The sequence below is a fragment of the Cetorhinus maximus genome, chromosome 20, assembly GCF_964194155.1.
Source record: "Cetorhinus maximus chromosome 20, sCetMax3.hap1.1, whole genome shotgun sequence".
Classification (NCBI taxonomy): Eukaryota; Metazoa; Chordata; class Chondrichthyes; order Lamniformes; family Cetorhinidae; genus Cetorhinus; species Cetorhinus maximus.
This window is the reverse complement of record NC_135898.1, coordinates 59,435,158-59,458,564: the sequence shown is the minus strand read 5'-3', so window position 1 is coordinate 59,458,564 and position 23,407 is coordinate 59,435,158. Positions and strand designations below refer to the sequence as shown.

The 23,407-nt window shown below is 41.4% G+C and overlaps 1 protein-coding gene across 1 annotated transcript in view; it reads right to left on the bottom strand.

Moving 5' to 3' along the window:
- The window catches only part of LOC144694412 (uncharacterized), a 296,780-nt gene that overhangs the window by 193,668 nt on the left and 79,705 nt on the right, over positions 1-23,407 (bottom strand). Inside the window, exons 6-7 of the mRNA XM_078564775.1 lie at positions 13,342-23,325; positions 13,109-13,219 (exon numbers count right to left, since the gene is read on the bottom strand). Coding sequence (XP_078420901.1) covers positions 13,109-13,219; positions 13,342-23,325 — 10,095 coding nt within the window. The remainder of the gene's footprint in view (positions 1-13,108; positions 13,220-13,341; positions 23,326-23,407) is intronic.

Genomic DNA, 23,407 nt, shown 5'->3' with positions numbered 1-23,407 from the left:
ATCGCCGCCCTCAGTGAGACCCGCGTTCCTGGGGAGGGGCAGCTGAAGGAACAAGCCGAGAGGTACACCTTCCACCGGAAAGGCAAGGCTGACAGTGACCTGTGTATCCATGGGGTTGGTTTTGAATTCCAGAATAGGATCTTGGATTCCCTGCCAGAACTCTCCATTTGTATAAATGAAAGGCTCAAAACACTTCGCCTACAGCTCAATCGTAACCAATATGCCACTGTCATCAGCGCTTTTGTCCTAACCCTTGACTCCGATGATGACGTTAAGGAAAAGTTCTATTCTGACCTTGAAGTCCTCACTGCCATTCCCAAAAAAAAGAAATGATCATCCTTCTGGGGGACTTCAATGCCAGGAGTGACCATGACCCCAATGTCTGGAGTGAAACCATTGGGAAAAAAGGAGTGGGAAAGGCCAATGCAAATGGCGTCCTTCTGCTGACAAAGTGTGTTCAGCATGGCCTCGTTATCATAAACATCCTCTTCAACGAGAATGCCAAATACAAAAGCATGTGGAGGCATCCTAGATCAAAGCATTGGCACCTTCTGGGTTATGTCATAGTTTCAGTCAAAGATCTAAGTGTTTCGCTCGATCCATGCGGAGGGCTGATGACTGCTGGACAGGCCATTGACTTGTTTGATTGGTGATGAACATTCACCTAGCAGGGCCCAAAAGATCAAGAGAAAAAAAAATCAACGTCTCAACCCTAAAGCAGCCCGACCAAAGAGAGGTATTACAAGTACAGCTCAGGACCCATCTGGAAAATCATTGCGCATTCCAGAACAGTGGGATCAAATAAATCCAGATGTACTAGACTCCTGTACCCAAATCATTGGGTTCGAGTATCATCGTCACTAGAGCTGGTTAATGAAAACAATGCTGAAATACGTGACATCCTAGGACAAAAACGAGTAACCTCATTGCCTGGCAGAATAACCCACAGTACAACTCAAGAATGCAGCATGCTAACAGTCAAGGCTGACGCCCAAAGTCCAAAGTCCACTCTAGAAGATAATGGACGTGTAGTGGGAAGCCCGAGAGATCCAACAATATACCGATCATCATGGCGTGTGAAGCTTTTTTGAAGCCACTAGGACGATCTATAGGCCAAGGTCACAGGTCATCTCTCACAGGGTGGCATTTCTCTTCTTAAGGATGGCAATGCCATCCATCAGCACTGCAAAGAACATTTTAACAACTTCTCAACCATGAGTCCACAGCAGCAGCTGATACTCTCCAGGCTGTGGTACCCGTACCCTGTGGTAGAATCTATGGGTGAGCCACCATCAATGGGAGAGCTGTAACAAGCAATGAAACACAGGACATGAAAAACACCTAAGCCTGCATCCCTGTGGGTATTCCAGCTGAGGTCTTCAAAGCTGGTGGGTCTTTGCTCTGTGCACTCACCCTACAGGTTTGGTAGGAAAAAGAGCTGACTTGAGGAGTGTGACAACTGAAATTATCTTCAAGGAGATAAATTATGCTGTGGAAATTATCAAGGTATTTCCCTCTTGGCCATAGGAGAAAATCCTGACATGCATTCTCCTGAATCACCTACTTCCGGTGACTGAGGAAATCTTCTCAGAGACACAGTGTGGCTTTAGATCTTCCAGAGGAACCTCTGACACGTTCTTTGTTGCCAAACAAATCCAAGGAAAATGTCGAGAACAACACCAGGAACTCTTCATTGCATTCATCGACCTAACCAATGTATTTTACTCAGTAAATCATGAGGCTCTGTGGATTGTGCTCCAAAGATTTGGATGTCCAAGGAATTTCATCAAAATCCTGCAATTGCTTCATGATGACATAACTGCAACAATCTTGAGTGGAAGATCTGAAACAGACACTTTCAAAATCTGGACTACGGTCAAGCAAGGCTGTGTGATAGCCCTCATAGTATTTATAATCTACCTGACAGTAGCTATTTACCGCACCAAAGATCAACAGCCCTCTGGTGTCAGTCTTAAATACCAGCCAAACGGAAAACTCTTTAACCTCAGCCACCTCCACACCAAAACTAAGCTGACCACTTGTGATACACATGATCTACAATTACAGATGGCTGCACTGCTGTTGCCCATTCTGCACCAGAATTGGAAGCCACTCTCAATTTCTTCAATTCTGCATACAAGGAACTCGGCCTGTCCTTCAATATTGCCAAAACAAAACCCGTATCAACCCGCACATGGGCAGCCATGTTCCAGCTCCTATATACGTTGGAGGTAAGACTCTGGAATATGTTGAGCACTTCCCATATCTTGGCAGCCACTTCTCTCAAAAGGCCACCATTGACAAGAACATCCAACATTGGATCAGCTGTGGCAGCTCAGCCTTCTACAAATTATGGCAGTAAGTATTTGACAACAAGGACCTCTGCAAGTCAACAAGAGTCCGACTGTACAAAGCAGTTGTCGTCACCACGCTGCTGTACTGCAGTGAGGCAAGCACTTTGTATAGCAACATAAGAGTGATAGAGAAATTCCATCAGCAATGCCTCTGCCGCATTCTCCAGATTCAATGGGAACACTGTCGAACAAATGCTAGTGTTCTTCTTGAAGCCAGCTTCACAAGCATTCAGGCAAAATTCCTGCAGTCAACTCTGGTGGGCTGGACCCTGTGCCTGGATGGCCGAAAACTGTCTCCCACACCAGGTCCTGTTTTCTCAATTCTCAAGTGGCCAACTTTCTGGGGCAGCACAAAGAAAATGCTTCAAAGACACTCAAACTCTCCTTGAAGCATGACAGCATTGACATTAATGACTGGGAGGAGCTTGCTCCCTATCGTTCAAAATGGTGACAACTTGTCCATCAAGTTGCATGACGCTTTGATTCACAACATCTTAATGATGAGGTAAAGCTACAGCAGAGAAGGAAAGGAAGCAAACCCTGCATTCTGCACCCCACTACCTCGTGTGACATCCTTCCCCATGTGCCTATGGATTGAGAATTGGCCTGATTAGTCACATGATCACATGTACCAAGGCAGAAGCTCACAACCTTGAGTAGACATCAGCCTCAAATCGAGGGACAGCCATTGCCTTTACAAGCCATTTGAAGCTGTCCCAGAAGATAGAGATTCTTCACATCTCTTTCAACAGGCTTGTCTCATGATACTTTCCTGACCCAAACATACTGACCCATGAATAAATTCAATGTATTTATCAAACCATGGAGACCATCAGCTATTCCAACACCAGTTTGCAAGATCCATGAAAAGTAATAATGGAAAATGATGGAGCATTGGCCTGTAATTTCTAATCTGTGGCCTAGCAGATGGACAACTTGCTGGGTGTGTACATTCATAACATTAGCCCTTGTGCCTATGGTGCTGTCATATAGAAAGAAGTCAGGCTGTTTACGTTCAGCAAGAAACGTCAATGGCAGGAAAACTGTCTTAACCAACAATGGCACTCGCCTAATAAAATTACCTCAACAAGCTCAAAATGCTCTCTGCACACAGCGGTTTGGAAGAAAAAAATCTCTTGTCCAACTCTACTCTCTAATGTTTTCAGTTTAATTGGGTATATAGTTTACCTTTAACTAACATCACTGAAACAGATTATCTGGTCATTTTTCTAGGAATACAGAACCATGTTATGTGCAAATTGAATGCTGCATTTCCCTAAGCTACATTGGAAGCTACACTTCAAAAATGCTTCACTGATTGAAGTACTTTGGGATGTCTTAAGGTCATGAAAGATGCTATACAAATGCAAATTACTTGTTTTAAATTCAAATTTGTTAAATTCTAATCATATAATTAATATTTTTAACATTAAATCCCCCTTTGCTGTGTCATTTATATTGATTGATAAAGATTATCCATAAGTTCTGTTTTACAGTAAATGACATTCACGCCTAAGAATCACACTGCAACCGAAATATATTTAAGCAACTTTCATTCATTCATTCAATTCCTTCTATACATAGGTAGCAAGGAGCCTCACTCCTAAAATCTTTCAGTCATGTTACTTTTACTGTTCAGACAAGAACAATGGGGAGGGGGTTAGGCATCTAAAACTCCCACTGATCTTTCAATTAAACTCTGTAGTCGCTTCCTGTTCATTCAGAAAACACGATATATAAACAAAATGAATCTTTGCTAGTTTTGTTGTTCTTTTCCAAACATCCCACTGTGCCACTAACACTCAGTCTGCCTCCCTTTAGGAATGTTTACATAAATACTGTGCTTTTTCCCTCGTGTACAATCAGATATGTCTCCAACTTTCAGGCTGACGTAAGGGCTATAGAATTTACAAGTCTATTGCTCATGTTATTATCACCAATAAAGGCTGAACTCCTCACAGAGTAAAAGAAAAGCACATTGTACTGCATCTCTAAAGAGTTATCCATTCTGGTAACTCTTCATTGCAGCTTTACTGACCCAGGCAGCCTTAAGTGACCAATCTTTGAGTTTCCATGAAATGTATGCAAGACCTAATTCTGTCTGCAGTTACTACTTCATGCCTAACTGAACAGCAAGAGTGCTCTTCATAATATGATCTGCTACATTGCACCACTGGGACTAACTTACTGAAATGGGCTGAAGTATACAAATCTTTTTTTTAAAGAAGTATCATGCTGTAAGTCTGTTTTACTAGTTTAAACATTCATTGTAGACATGGAGAAAATCTCATTCCACTTACCTAGGCACAAATAAGCCAGATATGTTGTATTTGAAGTTAAAAGTCTTTTCACAATGGACACATAGCTAGGATGCAGTGGGTCTCACAGTATGTTGCCCACAAACTGTAATGAATTCCAACAGCTAATACTGTAACAATCTGCAAATCCTGCTATAAATGACAGAAAGGAACTCTTATAGCCAGCCAATTAACAGTTTGTGGAGTCCACATTTGAAGCCACAATTCTTGAATGAAGTGCATTGAAGAGTGACTCACACAAAAGACCACTGGTTATAAAACTGTAGCCTTCCGACTGAGGCTCCTCCCTGTTGCATTGTCATGAAAGGTCAGCATCTGACTGACAACCAACAAGTGCATTTCAGACATCTGAAACTGCTGGGTGGGGGTGGTCAGTTGGATATAACTCCATATAGTACTCATACAGTCAGCCCACCCATTTCAATTTACAATTCACAGCTGAAGATTCGAATGAAAAGCTTGCCTTTACTGTATGATGTAAGGCTCTCAAATTACAGCAACAGCATTTGCTGTTCTATACGTTTATACCTTCCACCGTCTCAGTGAAATTATTTTACTATGGTTTGAATGTGCCCGAACTCTTTGATTTAATTCAGTGTTGTGATGCATGACAATTTGTAATTTTTTTTATCTTAATACTTTATAAAATAAAAATCTTACTGATTTAAAATGAACAAAGCCAAGAAGTGCAATAAACAACGATGTTGGATCAGCAATGCATCATGCTACAGTGATGTTGGGCTGCAGGTTTAGTCTTCATGGCACCGAGGTTTAATTTCAGTTGTGTTTTATTGGCTGGGTGCTAAGTGGACACCCTGTTGAAGAGAAGTATGAGAAAATTGGAAGACAAGTTTTCATTGAACCCCTCTCAAGATTTCAACTAATTTGTTTATTCCAAGAACGCCTTGATTTTGAGGAATATTTCTTGTCATAAATTCTGTTTCATCGCTCTCATTATACCAAACAAAACAGATGTTTTATGCTAGAAAAAAATAAGATGATTTTAAAAGTTGAAAAGGTTAATTTAATTCCAGGTTTACAGTAGAAGTGAACAAAGTGAAGCTGGGACATTACATAAAGAATCTCATTATAGCAGAAAGGTGGAAAACACAGCAGATTCTGACACTACTGACCTGTGTAGTAACTCTAAAAATACAAGTGGGAAGCACATATTGCTGTATTCAAAAAGGAGACATCCTGGCAGTTTTTACAAGGCCAATTTATTCTCAGGTCTATGAAACTTTCTCAGTATAGAAAAGCATCATGTGTTTCAATTATTAAGACTGAACACAGAGTCAAATTCATGTGTGAACTGTTTCTCAAAGTAAGTGAAGGAAACATCCTTTTATCTGTGACTGTCAGTAATGCAGAATAATGGGCAAGAGCTCACTTCTAAAACGCTGTCAAATGACATATGTCTGAGGTTATATCATGGTTAACTGCATGGTTAATTTGTGTAATGAATATTTTTCAGGTAACATCTACCAGCATATTGTAATCTTAACTGACTATTCAATTCAATTCAATTCAAGGTTTTACCATTAATCCAGATTCCTCATTCTCTGCTAAGCTCCTTTCACATTAACTCTTAACTAACCATTGCTGGAGACTTTAAACCATTATCGATATTCTAACAAAGACGCTGAGCTTTAAAGCTACTTTGAACAATAAACAAGGTGCTTCTTTTTGAAATTCAGAATTAAAATACAATTCTCACTGGACTGTCCGACAAAAGTCCTTTTGCTCCGAAAGGTTGGATGTCTTGAAATTATGCTTTCAAAATATTAGTGTACAAATGCTGTTCTAATCTAATCTGATCTAAACTAATCTGTTCACACAAAATTTCTTAGTCCCTAATTTTAACAGAGGCACAAACCCAAATCGATTTTTGCCTCCTTTAAAATCACAGAGAGAGAAAAATTTCAAATGAATATGTAAAGCGTTTCGATGTTAAATATTCAAAGGATCTAATTTCAAGGTAAAAGAATCTTGAACAGAAACCTTGGCTTTTCCTTCAAAAGTGCTGGCTGTCAAAATATTTGCCTCCCTTTCCCTATGTGTCCTTCGGAACCGTATTATCACTCAAGAACAAGCGAAAAGACCAAATTATCTGACAATACAAAGATAAGTAGGATAGCAAGTTGTGAGGAGGATACAAAGATGGGGTGGAATTTTCTGGAGCCCACTAGAGCAGGAAACGTGACGTGCAGAGTAATTTAATTAGGGGGATGCGAAATTTCAATTTCCAATGCTGGGTTGAGATGCAGAGATAAAGCCAGTGGCATGTTTGTGGCGTGTTGAGCCTCACACTGGCCTGTGGCGGGTTGCTACTGTAATACATTTGCACATCTTGAATACTCATTAGCATTAATTTAAAAAAAAATAAAGTCCTATCTTCAAGATAATGTCAGCGGTGCACAGGAATCTTGTGGCCCCCGGGTCATGATCATTTAAAGGTGATATACACCAAATGGCTTTGAGCAGTTGTGTCTGAGGTCAGCGGTTTGCCTTATTGAACTCTACAGCACAAGGGAGGGAAGCAGGAGAACGGCAGCTTGAATGGAGGCTTGGGACCAGCAAGGGTGAGTCAGTGGTGAGGGAAGTGGCAGTGTGAGGTGGGTCAGGGGTATGGAGGAATGAAGTGGGAAAGACCTGGTGCTCTGGGTGTGAAGGATGGGAGGAGGGTGGTGGGGACAGTCAGTCAAGGTAAGAAAATAAGAGGCCTAAAGGGTGTGCTCAGTACTGTCCACATGCGGGTCCATCTCAGGGTGTTGGCTGGCAGAGGGAACATTCACAGCAACAGTAGGGGAGGACGATTTGGGAGGAGGGTGGTTTCAGCCTGAGGTTGGGATAATTGAAGGTCTCATAGGGCAGGTCAGAAATCTAACAACAGCTTTAAGGATGATGTGGGAAGGGTCTAAGATCAAAGGGGGAATGTTGACAGGGATGGGTGTGAGCTCAGTGGTGGAAGGGGAGGGAAGGGGTGGCATTTCGAATTGGATGGTGATAGGGTCCTGGGTAATGGGTGGAGGTTGAAGGGTTATAGAGGGAAGACGCAAAGTGATGTTGGGAGGGTCAAGGGTGAAGGGGGCAAGCGTGAAGGAAGAGGATGGAAAGTAACAGCTTCAAGCATAAACCTTGCAATAATCATTTTTGCAAAGTCTCCAGAAGCACATGTGGTACCAGGATGGGAGATCGACATGGGTGGAGCCCAGTGTGGGTTGGGTGGAGTTTTGGCTGTGGACAATGGAAAGTGTTGAAAATCTCACTTCTTATCAGTTCTATGGGTGAAATATGTGGACGCATATGTTCTCATCTCATCGCCTGTCTTCTTCACATAATTCAATTGCTGGAATACCTGTGGGTCTCATATGCCCAATGTTCCTGCAAACTTGGGAGCTGGAGAAGAGGATGCAGAGGTCTTACCAGTCTACAACAGAGGCCAATATGCCAGCAGCAGGCAGCACCAAAAGGGAAAGCTGGTCAGGATGAAGCCATTCTGGGAAGGCAATGTAGAAGATGGGCCCTGGTATTTTGCAGCAATGTTGTGGCCTGGAAGCAAAACCTCCCTTTTTGTCCAGAAGGCTCTTTTATAACCCGCCAGTGGCTGCAGCATTTTCAGCTGATGGTGGGTTTCACCAATAAAAAGCTTCCCATGTCGCTGAATTGCACGTGTTTCCCATGCACGCCGCCTGCATTTTAACTTTTAATTATAATTGCATGGGAAACGGCAATAAGGGAGACAGCGGAAGTGGTGCATAGTTCTGGATATGGCTTCAGGAATGGCATGCTGTTGACAAAAATCCCCCCAAAAGAATCTTCAAATGAATATAGTTTGGTTAAATGAGTGGGCAAAATATCGGCAGATGCAATACAGTGCGGGAAAATGTAAGGTTGTCCACTTTGGCAGGAAGAATAGAAAAGCAGAATATTATCTAAATGGAGAGAGATGGCAGAATGCTATGGTACAGAGGGATCTGGATGTCCTTGTTCATGAATCACAAAACGTTAACATGCAGGTACAACAACAAATGGGTAAGGCAAATGGCATGCTGGCCTTTATTGCAAGAGGGATGAAGTATAAAAGGAACTGTGCAGCACATTTGTGAGACCACAGCTAGAGTACTGTGTATAGTTCTGGTCCCCTTAAGGAGGAATTTACTTGCACTGGAAGCAGATCAGAGAAGGTTCGCTTGACTGATTTTGGGATGAGAGGTTTGTATTATGAGGAAAGGTTGAGCAGATTGGGCCTATACACATTGGAGTTTAGAAGAATGAGAGGTAATCTTACTGAAAGGTAAAAGATTCCGAGGGGGCTTGACAGGGTGATGGTGAGAGAATGGGGGAATTGTGGGGGAATCTGGAACTAGGAGGCACAGTTTAAAAATAAGGGGTCTCCTATTTAAGATGGAAATGAGGAGGAATTCCTTCTCTCAGAAGGTCATGAGCCTTTGAATTTCTGTACCCCAGAGAGCAGTGGAGGCTGGGTCACTGAATATATTCAAGGCTGAGTTAGGCAGAGTCAGGGATTATGGGGAGTAGGCAGGAAAGTGGAGTTCAGGCAACAATCAGACCAGCCATTGAATGGCAGAGCTGGTTCAATGGGACACATAGCCTACTCCTGCTCCCTTTTCTTATAATCTAGAATCTCATATTATGGGTTTTAAAGACCCAACAGTAAACTCATTTGAATAACTGAAACAAAGAATAAATGAAATGCTCACATCTTTTAAAAAGAAATTCTCATCAATTGTCTCCAATAATTTTCCTCACTTCTACTGGCGTATGGTTTTACTGGCACTGGACACCCTCCAGCACCTCACGCAAGTGGCAATTAGTCATGTGTGAGCCGTGATAGGGAATGATAGCAGGCTATTTGGATGTAAAGGACATCACAGCTAAAACCAGTCCTGTCCTCACATCATGCCTATGCACAGTTATTCCATGCTGGGATCACTGAATAGCAATCAAGAGCGGGAACTCAAACTAACTCAGCCATGAAGCCAATTATACTGATCACTGGCCTAATGGGGATAACTCAGCACAGACAAGGGATCAAACCTAGGTCTTCCTGGTCAGAGTGGTTCAGCTTTTTGCTAGCTAAAACCAATGAGTAATTGGGTGCAAGCGTGATCATTGAAGAATCAATTATTCATCACAGACATTTTTGATCAGATGTTCATTGAAAAAATAACTCTGTATCCACTTCCACCTTTGTGGGGAAGTGCTGTATTGCAAGTGTCATGTTTTTAAACCAGCAGCAACAATTGAGATGTCAATTTTCATAATGGTGTAAATTAGGTTGTGGAATAGAAACAGAGCTTCCGGTTCACTGCAGCCACTATGTTCAATGTGAATCAATAGAAAGATTGGATGAAAATGCTGCTTTGAGATATGTGCCATGGCTTTCATAGGTTTGTTTTCTTTAACTTTTTCAATCATGTTTCTACATTTCAACTAAGAAGTGTCCAAAACATAAATATACCAGATGGACTGCTTTAACCTATGTAGTGACCTGAACATCTTTCAAGACAGTGAAACGGCCTTGGACACAGCTATTGATGCTAACTCTTCATCTGCTAGCAATAAGGCCACAAAACTGTTAAAACCATTAAGCCATGCAGAAATTATTGGTCATTGTTTAATGATATATAGCAATCTTCCTATGTTCTGTACAGTTCAATGTCACTAACTTCTTGCGGTATCTTGAAAGTAATATATAATTTGCTATATTACAATAATGACTACACTTCAAGATATATTTCATTGGCTGTATAGTGCCTTGCGACACCTGCTGGTCATGAAAAGCATTATATAAATGCAAGTCTTCCTTTGCTCTCTTTGTCTGTAAGTCAGAAAACTCAACTTTGATATTACTGTCGGTACTAGTAAAACAACTCTATGTCCAATGCAATATGATGTATTCTCTCTTTGCAGCTTTACTATTGTATGCTTTGCACATTTAAAATGTGAGTGAAAGGTTTATCAGCTTCTTTTGAAAGTATACATCACCCTCCAGATGTCACACTTTGTACAAAAGTTTTGTGAAATTATAGCTGAACAATCTTAAAAAACACACACATGGGAAAGAAAGCTAGTTATTTCCAACTTCATACTTTGAAATAAGCTAAAAGAGTTGGTGAGAATGACAAGGAGAGGAGCAAAGCAGCAGCCAATACAAAGAAATATTCTACCACATTTAAGGATGTCGAAAAAGTTTTGGATTAAATCCATGGTAAGCAAATATCCTTCAATGAAACAGCAAGGAGGAGACTAAGATCAATGAAATCTCTCAAAATATTGCTTGTTCAAATGTAGCAAGACCTGGACATTATCTAAGCTTGAGCTGACAAGTGAAAGTAACATTCGCATCACTCAAGTGCCAGGCAATGACCATCTCCAACAAGAAAGAGTCTAACCATCGCCCTGTGACATTCAACGGATTACCATTGCTGAATCCCCCACTATCAACATCCTGGGGGTTATCATTGACCGGAAACTGAACTGGACCAGCCATATAAATACTGTGGCTACAAGAGCAGGTCAGAGGTAGGAATACTACGGCAAGTAACTCACCTACTGACCCCCCAAATCCTGTCCACCAAGAACAAGGCACAAGTCAGTAGGGTGATGGAATACTCTCCACTTGCCTGGATGAGTGCAGCTCCAAATACACTCAGGAAGCTCAACACCATCCGGGATAAAGCAGCCCACTCGATTGGCACCCCTTCCACAAAAATTCGCTCCCTCCACCACTGACGCACAGTGGCAACAGTGTGTACCATCTACAAGATGCACTGTAGGAACTCACCAAGACTCCTTAGACAGCACCTTCCAAACCCGCGATCACGACAATCTAGAAGGACAAGGGCAGCAGATAGATGGGAACACCACCACCTGGAAGTTCCCCTACAAGCCACATACCATCCTGACTTGGAAATATATCGCTGTTCCTTCACTGTCGCTGGATCAAAATCCTGGAATTCCCTCACTAACAGCACTGTGGGTGTATCTTCACCACAGGGACTGCAGCTCCTCAAGAAGGCAACTCAACACCACCTTCTCAAGTGCAATTAGAGATGGGCAATAAATGGGCAATAATAGTCAGCACTGCCCACATCCCGTAAATGATTTTTTAAAAATTTGCTTTCTGACTAAGTTAAGGATTTAACACCATAACTAAGAACCCTGAGATTTCAAAGTCCCTTGCTTTGCCAGCAGAACTAGGACCGATATCAGCCCCCTGTCCATCTGTAACCAAGAACATGGACCCCATCTCAAATCATGGGGGTGGATCATTTAAATTGTCAGAGTCGGTGGCCTGCCCTATCGCAGGATGAAAAAATCAAGCAGCTTTTTGAGAAGCTCAGACACACTGATCTTCATGAGGCATTTTGATGTTGGACAGTGAGGTTGGAGTCACTTGGTCTGCCAGACCTAAATAATCACCTGGTCAGGCCCTGGTCATTAGTCGCACAACTTCCCCTGTGACAGTTCTACACCAGTTGTTGGTTCAGAAAGCACCACAAATCCACCATAAGAGGTAAGGGAAGAAATATTTTTGAAAATCATGTGAACTACTCATAAAAAGGAGGGCAGAATAAATAAACAATGGGATAGAAATTGGTTAGTGGCCCATTTACAAGTCCATAAAAATAAAAGTGACTGATGCAAAAAGTTTTTGACAAGATTGTAAACACCAATAAGAACTTTCTACATACGATAAAATACAAAATTTTGAATGAATGCAGAAACAACAAGTAAATGAGATGCTTATTATATATGTCAAGAGGAGAGAAGAATAAGCATTGTTCCATCAGCTCCAATCTCAGATCCCTCAAAAGAAACCATAAATTTTGATATTTTTATTAAAAAATGGCTGAATTTTATAATTTCAAATGATTGAAAAATGGCAATTATAGATAAAATGATCAATGATAATTTTTAATGCAGTAAGTAGGAAACCTCTTTAACTCTTACGAGGCTGCCCCACTATCCATCAAATGTGTGCACATAGTTAACAGTTACACACTTTATAATTCCTGTAGGTAACAAAATTAATGAGGGTTTTGATAAAAATGAATCAGGTGAAGCTGCTTCCTCTGGTTAGGAGTGACAGAGATTCAATGACGAGGAATCATCAATTTAACATTGTCACTAATTGAGTGAGAAGAGAGTTTAAGAGAAATATCTATACTTGTTCAACTTTGGGACACTTTGCCACAGATATTAGTTGAAGCAGTGCATCATTTATGGGAAAACCAGATACATTTTAAAGCAAAGAATGATGCAGGTTGGGGGAGCTGGGCAGTGGGATAAGGATTTGATTGTTCCAACCAAGAGCAGGCACAGATGCCGCAAACACCTATGGTTCTAACTAGATTGATTAACTTAGGTGGGCTGCCAGTCTGTCCAACTATTACTGTCATTTTCTACCTTGTGGTCATGCTGTCTTTATCCAGTGCAGCTGTTGTTACCGTGCAAATTACACCCATAGCATCCTTTCCATGTGCAGAAGGTGAAGAAGAGGCAGATTCAGGAAAATGACTATAGTCAATAGAGAGCAGGAAAAAAGAGTTAGAAAATGGAATATCCATACTTTTACTACAGCTATTTAATAACAATATAAAATATATTTATGTGAAAGTATACAAGCAAGGCCGATGTACCTTTCAGTCTTCAATCCTTCATTAAGTCCTCTTTCATTTATTCTCACTTCAGCGTTCTCACATACAGCACGCAGAACCTCCTCTTCCTTTACATCTGTTAATGTGTGGGAGGAACTGCATCCTGGTTTGGTTGTTGGTTCAACTGCAATCAAGAACTCATTTCCAAATTCAATATCAGACACAAAGGACTGTTTTGTAATGGAATTTTGATCTATTCCAGCACAATTCCCTGTTGGTAGAACACCCGTAATGTTTCCCTGTTCTCTGGCACCAGTTCTTAAGCAGCTTTCTGATGCATCTCCAATGTGCAACAAGAACAGGTGTTCAGTTGTACTGCTGGGTTCCTTGCTTTCAGTGGTCATGGGTTCGCTAACCTGAGTTTCCAGAGATGCAGCATGGTTTTTATAGTCCATGCCTCCTGTTGAGAGGAGCTCTTTCTCCATTTCTTCTGGGAGTGTGCCACTTCCTAAAGCAAAATCCATCTCCAAACTTAATTTCTCCCCGCAGGTACTATGTGAAATGAGATTGTCATATGTCTGCTGTTGCACACCATCTGAAGTTGCAGCCAACAGCTGGTTTATTTCCACAGCTTCAGAAACAAACAGAGTGCAAAGAGGAAACTCCATCTCAGGATCTATTCCAAAAGTCATGCCTTTTTCCATGCTCCCAACACTATTCACATAAACACTTTCTTTTCCACTCAGGTTCAGGGTCTGTTGTTTCTCACTGTCGTATCTTTGCCTTAAAATATCCTCTTGTATTGTTGCATCGGAATGCAAGGAATTACAAGAGAGCCCACTGGATTCTGGGATTAAAGTTTCAAGGTGATGTACATTTTCAACAGAGAAGTTTTCTTTTATTTCATCAATGGATATTTGCTGAGCTTCACTGAGAGTACTGTTTGTAGCCTCCTGCAGTTCAGTAGCAACATCAGAGCTAGATAACAATTTCACACTTTTTGTAAAAGCAGAGTTTTCTATGCCCATTTTATCAATGCATGCATTTTCTTTGAAGATGCTTAATTTTGTTTCACTGCTGCATGTCTGTTGTTTAGTGTCAAAGCTGAAGCCCAAAAATTTGTCTTCATCGTTCTCAGTATCATATTTCTGGGAGCTGGATAACAGTCCCATAGGGTCTTGGGCTGAAATATTCTCGCTGTCAGTCAGAATGGTGTTTTCCTCTTTGCTTTCAGTGTTGCAGGTTTGCTGTTGTTCTTTCTCAAAGTCCAGTGACATTCCCTCTAGCTCTACTTCTTCAGGGTCCTGAGGCATGGGTGTCAGTTTAGTGGCTTCTGGAATTATACTTTCTCTGTCCACCTTAAGGCTGTTCACATCTTCTTGAAAGACTTTTTCTTCTGGTTCTCCACTGGAGGTTTGACACTTATCACCATTAAAATTGGAAGCCAATAAATAATCTTTTCCGTTCTTCAGCTCATGAATCTGCAAGTTGGATTGCAATTTTGTTGCTTCTAAGGGTGTAGTGATTTCCGCATCAGCCTTTAATTTAAACATATTGGTTTCTGAGATATTGTCTAGTGCTTCACGCTTCCAATTTTGCTGTTCGATATTCCAACTGACATCGGAAAGCTTCTCCCTAAATTCCATGGTGTCATTTTTTGAAGAGTCAAATGGTAATATCATGGTGGTATCTGTATAGAAGTTATTTTCTATATAATTATCTTCCTTACATGTTTCTGTTTCCATTCCACTGCTACATATCTGCGGTTGCTCATTACTGAAAGCTATCAGTTCAGAGGTGACAAAATCCTGAGGTGTTAGTGCTAATTTCATACTTTCAGGGTTGGTAATATTTTCCGCAGCACTTTGTAAAAAAGATATAGTTTTTCTATGAGCTTCTTCCTCTTTAATTACACTGCTGCACATCTGCTGCAGCACATTACTAAACATTGATATCTTCTCCACATCCTTTACATCAGGAATCTGAATACCAGGTATCAATTTTGTGGTTTCTGGAAACAAATTATTTGCACTGCCAAGTTGGAGGCAGTCCACCCTTTCTGTTTGTTCTTCACCACTGAAACCCATTACGTTCTCCGACATGACAGCAGTATTAATGCCCTGTGTGCAAGCTGTCAATTCCTTGCTCACTAACAACTTAGTGTCTTCTGTACTTGCTTCTGATACCTGCACATTTTCTTCATGAAGATTTTCTTTTGATACATTGTTGAGTATGAGTTCTTCATTATCTCCACAAAAATGTTGTAATATCTCTTTTCCTTTTTTACCACCATGATTCTGAAGACTAGCTGTCAATTCCACCGGTCCTGCGGATACAGCCTCTGACCCTGTCTGAAGACTCCACACGTCCTCTTCAGGAACGTTGTCTTTCGTTATACTGATACCTATTTGCGGCTGTTCACTAACAACTGCCAACAAAGTCTTTTTTGATGTGTCAGGACTCTGCAACCCAATAACTTCTGTGAGCACCTGAAGCCTACAAAATTTTTCTTCACATACATTTTCTTTTGCCTCATTGGTACATATTCCTTGTTGTTCACCACTGAAACCCATTACGTTCTCCGACATGACAGCAGTATTAATGCCCTGTGTGCAAGCTGTCAATTCCTTGCTCACTAACAACTTAGTGTCTTCTGTACTTGCTTCTGATACCTGCACATTTTCTTCATGAAGATTTTCTTTTGATACATTGTTGAGTATGAGTTCTTCATTATCTCCACAAAAATGTTGTAATATCTCTTTTCCTTTTTTATCACCATGATTCTGAAGACTAGCTGTCAATTCCATGGGTCCTGCAGATACAGCCTCTGACCCTGTCTGAAGACTCCACACGTCCTCTTCAGGAACGTTGTCTTTAGTTATACTGATACCTATTTGCGGCTGTTCACTAACAACTGCCAACAAAGTCTTTTTTGATGTGTCAGGACTCTGCAACCCAATAACTTCTGTGAGCACCTGAAGCCTACAAAATTTTTCTTCACATACATTTTCTTTTGCCTCATTGGTACATATTCCTTGTTGTTCACCACTGAAACCCATTACGTTCTCCGACATGACAGCAGTATTAATGCCCTGTGTGCAAGCTGTCAATTCCTTGCTCACTAACAACTTAGTGTCTTCTGTACTTGCTTCTGATACCTGCACATTTTCTTCATGAAGATTTTCTTTTGATACATTGTTGAGTATGAGTTCTTCATTATCTCCACAAAAATGTTGTAATATCTCTTTTCCTTTTTTATCACCATGATTCTGAAGACTAGCTGTCAATTCCATGGGTCCTGCAGATACAGCCTCTGACCCTGTCTGAAGACTCCACACGTCCTCTTCAGGAACGTTGTCTTTAGTTATACTGATACCTATTTGCGGCTGTTCACTAACAACTGCCAACAAAGTCTTTTTTGATGTGTCAGGACTCTGCAACTCAATAACTTCTGTGAGCACCTGAAGCCTACAAAATTTTTCTTCACATACATTTTCTTTTGCCTCATTGGTACATATTCCTTGTTGTTCACCACTGAAACCCATTACGTTCTCCGACATGACAGCAGTATTAATGCCCTGTGTGCAAGCTGTCAATTCCTTGCTCACTAACAACTTAGTGTCTTCTGTACTTGCTTCTGATACCTGCACATTTTCTTCATGAAGATTTTCTTTTGATACATTGTTGAGTATGAGTTCTTCATTATCTCCACAAAAATGTTGTAATATCTCTTTTCCTTTTTTATCACCATGATTCTGAAGACTAGCTGTCAATTCCATGGGTCCTGCAGATACAGCCTCTGACCCTGTCTGAAGACTCCACACGTCCTCTTCAGGAACGTTGTCTTTCGTTATACTGATACCTGTTTGCGGCTGTTCACTGACAACTGCCAACAAAGTCTTTTTTGATGTGTCAGGACTCTGCAACCCAATAACTTCTGTGAGCACTTGAAGCCTACAAAATTTTTCTTCACATACATTTTCTTTTGCCTCATTGGTACATAGTCCTTGTTGTTCACCACTGAAACCCATTACGTTCTCCGACATGACAGCAGTATTAATACCCTGTGTGCAAGCTGTCAATTCCTTGCTCACTAACAACTTAGTGTCTTCTGTACTTGTTTCTGATACCTGCACATTTTCTTCATGAAGATTTTCTTTTGATACTTTGTTGAGTATGAGTTCTTTATTGTCTCCACAAAAATGTTGTAATATCTCTTTTCCTTTTTTATCACCATGATTCTGAAGACTAGCTGTCAATTCCATGGGTCCTGCAGATACAGCCTCTGACCCTGTCTGAAGACTCCACACGTCCTCTTCAGGAACGTTGTCTTTCGTTATACTGATACCTGTTTGCGGCTGTTCACTGACAACTGCCAACAAAGTCTTTTTTGATGTGTCAGGACTCTGCAACCCAATAACTTCTGTGAGCACTTGAAGCCTACAAAATTTTTCTTCACATACATTTTCTTTTGCCTCATTGGTACATAGTCCTTGTTGTTCACCACTGAAACCCATTACGTTCTCCGACATGACAGCAGTATTAATACCCTGTGTGCAAGCTGTCAATTCCTTGCTCACTAACAACTTAGTGTCTTCTGTACTTGTTTCTGATACCTGCACATTTTCTTCATGAAGATTTTCTTTTGATACTTTGTTGAGTATGAGTTCTTTATTGTCTCCACAAAAATGTTGTAATATCTCTTTTCCTTTTTTATCACCATGATTCTGAAAGCTAGCTGTCAATTCCATGGGTCCTGCAGATACAGCCTCTGACCCTGTCTGAAGACTCCACACGTCCTCTTCAGGAACGTTGTCTTTAGTTATACTGATACCTATTTGCGGCTGTTCACTAACAACTGCCAACAAAGTCTTTTTTGATGTGTCAGGACTCTGCGACCCAATAACTTCTGTGATCCCAGGTGGCAACCCAATAACTTCTGTGAGCACCTGAAGCTGACAAAAGTTTTCTTCACAGAAGTTTTCTTTTACCTCATCGGTACATGTTCGTTGTTGTTCATGAATAAAACTAGGTAATGCTTCCTGCCCTTCTGTCTGACCATGGGTAACTATACTGGGACTCAGTCCTTCTGGGAGTACATTTTCTGTATCCAGTTGGAAGCCATGTACACTTTCAACACAAACATTCTCTTTCAATCCATCACTAGATGCTTTCTGCTCATCATTTTCACAGCTGAGCCACAGTGGGTTTTTCCCTGCCCCCTTTATGTGGTGATTCTCCAAGCCAGCTGATAATTCTATGCAGTTATTCAGTGCAGTTACATTTTCAGCAACCGTCATAAGACTGCACACATTGTTCTCAGACAGCTTTTCTTCTTTTGGACTCCTGTAGATGCATTGTTGTTCATCACTAAATGCCAGTGGCATTTCATTATCTTCAAGTGCCTGAGGAGTGGGAGGACTCTGCGTCGATGCGATGGATTCTGGAAGGATGGTTTTCATTCCTACCTGAAGGCTGCTCATACTTTCAGCAGAAATATCTACTTTCATTGCATTCCCATTTATTTGCTGACATTCCACATCACAATTATAATTCAATCCCTCTTTCGACACCTCAGGATTAGGATACAGAGCAGTATATTCTGTGGTTGTGGGTTGCGGAATATTTTCTTTGCCTTGCTGAAGACAAACTACACTTTCTCCAAAGTAGTTGTCTTCTACTCCTCTTGTGGATATTTGTTGCTGTTTTCCATCAATAAAGCCCAAAAGCATCTCATTCATTCCACTGGTGCCGGGATCCTGAAGGGCTTTAGGCGTCAAAATATTTTCCATAGCAATGTGAAAGCAGCACAACTTTTCTTCAGTCACTTCTTGTTTCCTGTTATCATCTGCTTGCTGATGTTCACTACTGAATCCAATTATTGTCCCTTCCAGCTTTGTTGCATCAGGATTCTGACAGCTTTCTACTGATTTCTGTACTTCTGGGGTTGAAATGTTTCCGGTCTGAGGATTTTGCTCATTTGCTTCAAATACTTGTTCTTTCATCTCGCAGTCTTCCCGCTGTCTGCTGAGCCCCAGTAACATATTACTTGGTTCCACTACCTCAGGATTCTGTACATCGATTGACAATTTAATTGCTTCTGGAGGTAAAGTGTTTTCCACAGGTGTCGGAGACATGTCTAAATTCAGTTTAAGGAATCCAAGCTTGAATTCAGTGTCACATATATGCAGCTGCTCATCAAAATCCTCTGATGTCTTTTCTTTCATTGCAGAATCCTGAGGATTCAGTGCTAATTCTGTGTTTTTTGACCATACAGTATCTTCAAGAATTTCCTGGAGGCTGCACAAAGTCCCCTCATAATCCTTTTGCTGTTCTTCACTGCTGTATGTTTGTTGTTGTTCACCACTGAAATTCAGTAATGCCCCTTTCATGCCAATGCCAGTTGTATCCGTTGAGGTTGGTAATATTTCCACTCTTTCTGAGACCACCTCTTCTTGATCAGTCTGAAAGCTGTCCGCTATTTTTTTAGAGAGACTCTCTGCTATTTCCCCAACTGCTGCTTCCTGTTCACTATCACAACTCAATGGCAACTGTTCATTTCCTGAAGCTATTGAACCAATATTCTGAGTTGAAGGAAATGATTCCTTAGTACGGTAGAACAAACTAGTTCCTGTATCAATTGGGAAGTTGTAAATATTGTCTTCAGACACTGTTTCTTGCTGTTTTCTGTCACATGTTTGCTTTTCTCTGTGGCTAAACAATGTTTCTGTTCGCCCATCGTTACTTGGAATCTCTGAGATGGGTGACAAATCTGTGCTTGTGGCAATAATCTTCACAGTGTCTGTCTGAAGGTTCTGGACATTTTCTTCGCAGTCTTTTCTTTTAGCTATCTCACTGCCTGCCTGCTGCTGTTCATTGCTAAATCCCATTAATAATAACTCTTCATGTTCCACTGGATTCTGCATGTTAAGTGGTAATTTAAAGGCTTCTGGAATTCTAATATTTCTTACTGGTGCCTGAGGGCTGTCTGAATCCTTCTTATAGAGGCCTTCTTTGAATTCACTATCACACAATTGCTGTTGCTCATGAGCAAAACCCTCAGACATTGTTTCTCCGGTTGTCACATACTGAGGATTCAGGGCTAATGCCGTGCTTGTTGACAGTACAGGATCTTCAGGACCTTCCTGAAGACTGCCTACATCCCCCTCATAACGCTTTTGCTGTTCTTCACCGATGAATGTTGGTGATTGTTCGCCGCTGAAGGTCAGTAATGCCTCTTTCATTTCAGTGCCAGCAGTACACTGAGGGGTTGGTAACGATTCCACTCTTTCTGAAATCATATCTTGCCGATCAGTTGGAGAGCTGCAAACTTCTCCTTTAATGGGGCTTTCTTCGATTTCTCCCTCTGCTGTTTGATGTACACTGCCATGGCTCAAACACTCCTGTTCATTTTCTGTACCTGTTGAGTCAATATTCTGGGGAGCAAGTGGTAAGTCCACCGTTTCAGAGAATGAAGTGCTTTCCATAGTAGATGGAGGGCTGCACATATTTTCCTCAGACACTTTCTCTTGCTTTTCACTTCTGCATGTCTGTTCACTACTGACAGACAAAAATGACTCCTTCACTTCAGCTGTACTGGGAAAGTCCGAGCCAGCTGGCAGCTGCATGGCTGCTGGGATTATAATATTTTTTATCATCTGATTGTTGCTCAGATCTTCTTGACAGAGTGTTTCTGCAGTACATGGCGATGTTTGTGCAGTGAAACGGCTGAAATCTGATAGCGATTCAAAAGAAGCAACAGAAGAGAAACTGTTTTGACGATTAAGCAATAATTCCCCGCTTTCCGGGAATATGGAACTTTCTAACCTAGTCTGCAAGTCACACTGGTTTTCTTCAGGGGTCTTCTCTTTCTTTTTGCTATCATGCGCTTGCTGTTCATCAACAGCAAATAACAATGCCTCTTTTGATATAAATGTATCAGGTACCTGTGAGCTCAGTGGTAATTCTGCATGCACAGTGTGTAGGCTATACATATTTCCTTTACAAACATTTTCTTTTGCTTTGTTGCTGCCTGCCTGATGATGCTCAGTACTGAGAACCAATGTCTCATTTACACTCACTGTGTGAGGAGGCTCAGAGCTTGGGGTCAACCCTAATGTGTCCAGCAACATCATGTTTTCTATGCCACTGTCCTTTTGCAAACAGGGCAGCCCCTCCTCAGACAACCCCTTCTCACAAACTTCAGTTTGTATCTCACTGGTGTCTTCCTGCTGTTTGCCAGCAGAATTCAAATTCAGTTGTTCTCCTTTCACTCCCATTGAGTCAGGATCCTTAGAGCTAGAAGGCAGTACCAATCTATCTGGCAACAGCCCATTTTCCCGACCAGTTTGAAGGCTAAGTCCATTTTTCTCAGATCTGCCGTCTTGATTTTCAGCGCTGCGGGCTTGCTGGTCATTTTGGAAACCAAGTAACATTTCTTTCACTTGCACCAAGTCCAAGCCCTGACAAAGTGGCAGTTCAGCAGTTTCTGGTAAAGAACAGGTTTCCCTGTCAATCTGCACTGTGGATAATTTTTCTTCCAAAACTTTTGCTTGCTTCTCACTGCCTCGTGTTTGCTGGTTACTATCACAGCAGCAGCCCAGTGACTCATTTAGTGCACTCTCTGAATGAGTATTCTGATAACTTGGTGCTGACTTAGTGGGTTCTTGAAGATTCCATGCATTTTCTTCACAAGCCGTTTCCTTTGATTCACTGGTGGTTATCTGCTGCTCACGACTGAAATTAAGTCCTGTCCCTTTCAGCTCCAATTCATCAATCTTTTCAGGATTGATTGGAGATACGATATTTTTCATGAGCAATTCATGACTGTCCAAATCTCCTTCGCAAGCATTAGTTTTTGATTCCTGATTGTAAATTTGACTCTGTTCACTTTCACAACTGAGATCCATTAGTTTTTCTTTTGTCCCCTCAAGGCTGGAGTTTTGCTGGATTGAGGACGGGACTACAGTTTCCGGAATATTCTCCGTCTTAGTTACAAGGTTGCAGACACTTTCTGTGGAGATACTTTCTGGATCTGCAGTGTGCGTTTTCTGCTGCTCATCACTGACCGCTAAGAGTGTCACAGTCAGCTTAGCAGGATCAAGATCTGATGAGCGGGTGGACAGTAACTCCATGTTTGCAGGGCTTCTTTGATTTTCTGTGCCTGTCAGAAAACTGCACTCATTTTCTTCACTGTTAAGTGCCTGGTGGTGATCAATATCATAACTCAAGCTCAACTCATTCCCCTCTAGTGCTGAATCTAGTGCATATTCTGACATTGAAGCAGAACCCTCTGTGCCCTTAAGGCTGACCTTTGGTGAAATACACTTTTCTTCTTTAGCAGTGACTACTTCTTCAGTGAGCTGCTCATTTTCAACTTTGAGTTGAGGATGACTGACAGCATTGTGACCGGCAATTGCAGCACACTCAGTACGTTCGTCTAAACCCACTGGTGTCAGATACCTTGGGTCTTGGATTTCTACCATGAACAGATTGCTTTGGCCATCTGTGCTTTTTGCAGGATTTTCTCCTGTGATGGATTCCTTACATCCTGGTTCTGACAACACGAGGCTGCACTTAGTCTCCTGGGCAGGTAACTGAACTCTCCCAACTGTGCCCTGGGGTAAGGGATATGAGCCCTGCTCATCTGTTTTGTCCAGCTGCTCACCATGATGCAATAGGTCAGAGAACCTTTCCTCAGCTACACTTGCTGCAGTATTTGCTTGTACTGGTAAGGAACTGGCTTTCAGGCAGTGACCAGTATCCGCTGCCCCAGAAGTTTTTGTCTCATTATTAACTTTCAAGGCATCTCCTTCAAACACAGCGTCTTCCAGTAAAGACCACAAGCTATTTTTATTGTCAGTTAATAAAGGGGCCTTTGGATCAGTCGGGATTTGAAGATTTGCTTTTTCTTTGTATTCTGGCGATGTATCATTTTGTCCTACCTTCTGTTCTTGAGATGTAGAAACCAGGTTGCTTTCAGTATTACTTTCAAGAGACTGGACACCATTGTCTCCTGTTTTGGGGCTGTTAATAGTGGAAAAGTTTGAAAATTACACACTAAAATACCAATATTAATACTGACACACAAACGGGAAGTAGTTCATTC